The sequence below is a fragment of the Nematostella vectensis genome, chromosome 3, assembly GCF_932526225.1.
Source record: "Nematostella vectensis chromosome 3, jaNemVect1.1, whole genome shotgun sequence".
In the NCBI taxonomy this organism is placed as follows: domain Eukaryota; kingdom Metazoa; phylum Cnidaria; class Anthozoa; order Actiniaria; family Edwardsiidae; genus Nematostella; species Nematostella vectensis.
Genome location: NC_064036.1, coordinates 8224819 through 8227800, shown reverse-complemented (window position 1 = coordinate 8227800; position 2982 = coordinate 8224819). Strand labels below are relative to the sequence as shown.

Here is a 2982-nt window from a genome sequence, read left to right as displayed (position 1 = left end):
GATGGTTGATCGGGCTGATATTTCTTTTGGGGTGGCAAAAAAGCGAAAGAGACGTAAGGGACACTTTTTGGGGAAAGTGTCCCCTTTACCTCTAAAGGAGGTGAAGGGGACAGGGAAGGTTACTTACAGGGGGTAAGGGGAGGGGGCAGAGCTGTGAGTTCGTCGTGTATTTCTGTCGAGCACGAAGCATTTCTTTGATTCGTTTGTTATTGGATACATTGCAAATCCTAAATGCTCCACAGCTCTTTATGTATTCACTTTGTTTATTTTCTGCAGGCAGAGCGCAAAGTAAAAGTTTTACTCTTTTGTCACACCTAGCCCTCTCCCTTCTTATATTAGTCCTTCTCAAGCCCCCTCAAGTTCCTTGAGTTTTTGTTTTATTGGGATTTCCTGTTGCTGTCCAATTTCTAGGAAGTTTTTTTCTTATTGTCATCGTCTTGTCACTCTTGGAATCTACTTGCTGCACTACATTCTTATTTTCTTATCATTAGAAAACACACCATAGATGGGATAAATCTTATTTTATAAGTCTAAGAAGTCAAGAAGTCACGTCAGACGTGACATCATCACAGCTGTCATCAGAAGCCCTGTTATGGCGACCGTTTCTGCTTGACTACTGGTTCCTGTGTTGGTCGTTGTTCTGGCTCTCACGTCTGGTTCCTTTCTTTTAGGCAATGGCAGCAGCATTACTTCTTGAAGTCCCTTGTTGTCATGGCGATACGCAAGATCGTCTAGATACGGGGTGTCCACCGTTTTATGGTACGCCCACACGAAGTAGCGAAGTCCCGGCTGAAAGATAAGAGCAGATAGCATGTGTAAAATTCTAAAACGTATCCGGTTTGAGGAGGTGAATTTGGCTTCTTTCCTGTAAAGAGTAAAATGGAAATTCCCAAAAGTATAGAATTTTTTTTTTAGAATGGTGCTTTACCCAGGTGATCCTTTACCCAGGTCTGTGTTTGAGGTCAATGCACTCTAGCCTTAAGTCTAATTATCTTTCACTACCAGCAAAGAAGGTGTATTTTCATAACCTCGGTCGCGGTATATCACGATACGGACCTCCTAGATGGCAAATAACACTTTGTTAGTTGGGGCATCTTACCACCACTGGAATATCACCCTTTCTTGGGACGCGGTGTAGGTTGACCGGTTCGGACGTGTTCCGCTTCCGGTTAAACTCGAGTATGGTCCTGTTCCCTTCCTCCCGCCCGCTTGTGATGTCCCAATCATTGATGGCGTCCACGCGGTCGGGGTACTGGGTACGGTTTCTTCCTACCGTCAGGTAGTCCTAAAGGCGAGAGAAACAGCTAATGGACGTGTCCGTGCAGAAATACTAGGTGGCCCGGAGCGAGGCACTGGATAGAGGTGGCCCGGTCTGGACAGGATAATAGGGACCTTAAAGCAACCTTAAGATTTGCGACGGCAAAGACTCTAGACGGCGCACACGCAAGATTTTAGTGAAATTCAACGTGGGCGCTGTCGTCGTCTCTCCGCCGACGTGAATTTTAAATTCGGAAAGAGCTGGCTTGGACAAAGATTCTGAATACTAATATAGAGGTGTGGATAGGAAAATGGAAATGATGACCGGACATCGGACACTAAATTTACATAGTTTGCTAAATGTATGGTTTGTGAAAAAACATGACCCATGCCTTCCTTGGGGATCCTTCTCGGAGGATATCAACTAACCATTATTTTCAGTTTTTTTTTTTCAAAATGCAGTGAATAGGACGTTTTTCGTTATCAACCATGCTCATATAACTAATTCATTTTCACTATAAGCAGTCTTGCGCATTTAGTAGCAAGCAATGAATAACGCATGGATATCTAGGAAAATCTGTAAAATCTCCACTTCCTGATTTGCTAGTCCTGAGACCGTAAAATTCTACGCCAAAAATCAAACCAACATATGTTTTAGTGTTTGAAAGCGTATAAAAATATGCAAATTACTATCAAACAAGCTTATTGGTAGGTCACGCATCACGCCATCAAGTACTCGGGAGAATTGCAAGAGAAAAATGCTTCGTGCTAGCGACAAAAGAGTCAAGACACAATCATACAACCGAAGAACCGACTAGTTCAGTTATAAAAGATAAGAAAGGCTTGCGGACCTGTTAAATCCACCCAAAAATATAGAATCAAATCAGAAAGTTAAGGCAAACCTATGCTTCCTTGGGATTTTTTTTACAGATGAAAACATAAACGAAACCTAAAAAGCACCATCGTAACCTCAATCGTTGTAAATGTATCTTTTATGCCTTTTATCTTGAGTAACCCATCTATAATATGTTTGCGAAAAAATCAAGACCATCATAGAATCTTACCAGGCCATAAACCGATCCATTGTTGCTGTATACACCACCAACCAAAACATCATACTGATCCATTCCATTGAACATCCAATCTCCACAACAGATGAGTTGCGACCAGCCAAAACCAATCCAGCCTTTAGCTTCTACATCTATCTTGAAATAGAAAGTATCTGTTTCATTCTCGTAGGTCCACCACACTTGAAACCTCTCTTCGTCCATCGATGTGTAGTTTTTATACTCGGGCAGAGCATATGTTAGAGTAAAAAAGAGAAACAAAGCGGGTAATACGAGATTGGTAGCCATGGGTCTTATCTGCAATTATCTGTGGCGAGAGAGCAGAGTTTTGAGTTTTGTTGATGGCCTCACGATGTGACAATGAGCAGAGGCAAGTCACTTGTAGTTTTACTGATTTTTATACATTATGCGCATTCGATTATGGTCAAAACAAGTCAAGTCACGCATTATTTGGCATACCATTCATTGTTTGTACCGTTTATCGCCCATTTATTACCAGTTCACGTGAATTATTTGTTAGTTTTGAAAACTTGATAAAGAATCTGGATGACTTAGCTATTGAATTTCATCTCCTAGGAGACCTCAACGGGAATATGCTCTTTGAGGTTCCAACATATGAAGCTAAAATATTTAAAAGAATTTATCAAACGTATCAACT

General features: G+C 41.4%; 1 protein-coding gene across 1 annotated transcript; it reads right to left on the bottom strand.

The window, feature by feature from the left end:
- Window positions 1-245: 245 nt before the first annotated feature.
- Window positions 246-2733, bottom strand: LOC5511224 (DBH-like monooxygenase protein 1 homolog). The gene is made up of 3 exons (XM_001631628.3): window positions 2322-2733; window positions 1100-1285; window positions 246-789 (listed from the first exon to the last, which is right to left on the bottom strand). The coding sequence occupies exons 1-3, from the start codon at window positions 2610-2612 to the stop codon at window positions 547-549; spliced, it is 720 nt and encodes a 239-aa protein (XP_001631678.1). The 5' UTR covers window positions 2613-2733; the 3' UTR covers window positions 246-546.
- Window positions 2734-2982: the final 249 nt, after the last annotated feature.

What these genes read in the sequence shown, in the direction of transcription:
- LOC5511224 (XM_001631628.3), bottom strand. Translation starts at nt 2,612, where the DNA reads ATGGCTACCAATCTCGTATTACCCGCTTTGTTTCTCTTTTTTACTCTA. An exon ending in ATGGATCGGTTTATGGCCTG is followed by an intron (nt 1,286 to 2,321) that starts GTAAGATTCTAT and finishes TCTCGCCTTTAG; the next exon opens with GACTACCTGACGGTAGGAAG. An exon ending in AGGGTGATATTCCAGTGGTG is followed by an intron (nt 790 to 1,099) that starts GTAAGATGCCCC and finishes CTTATCTTTCAG; the next exon opens with CCGGGACTTCGCTACTTCGT.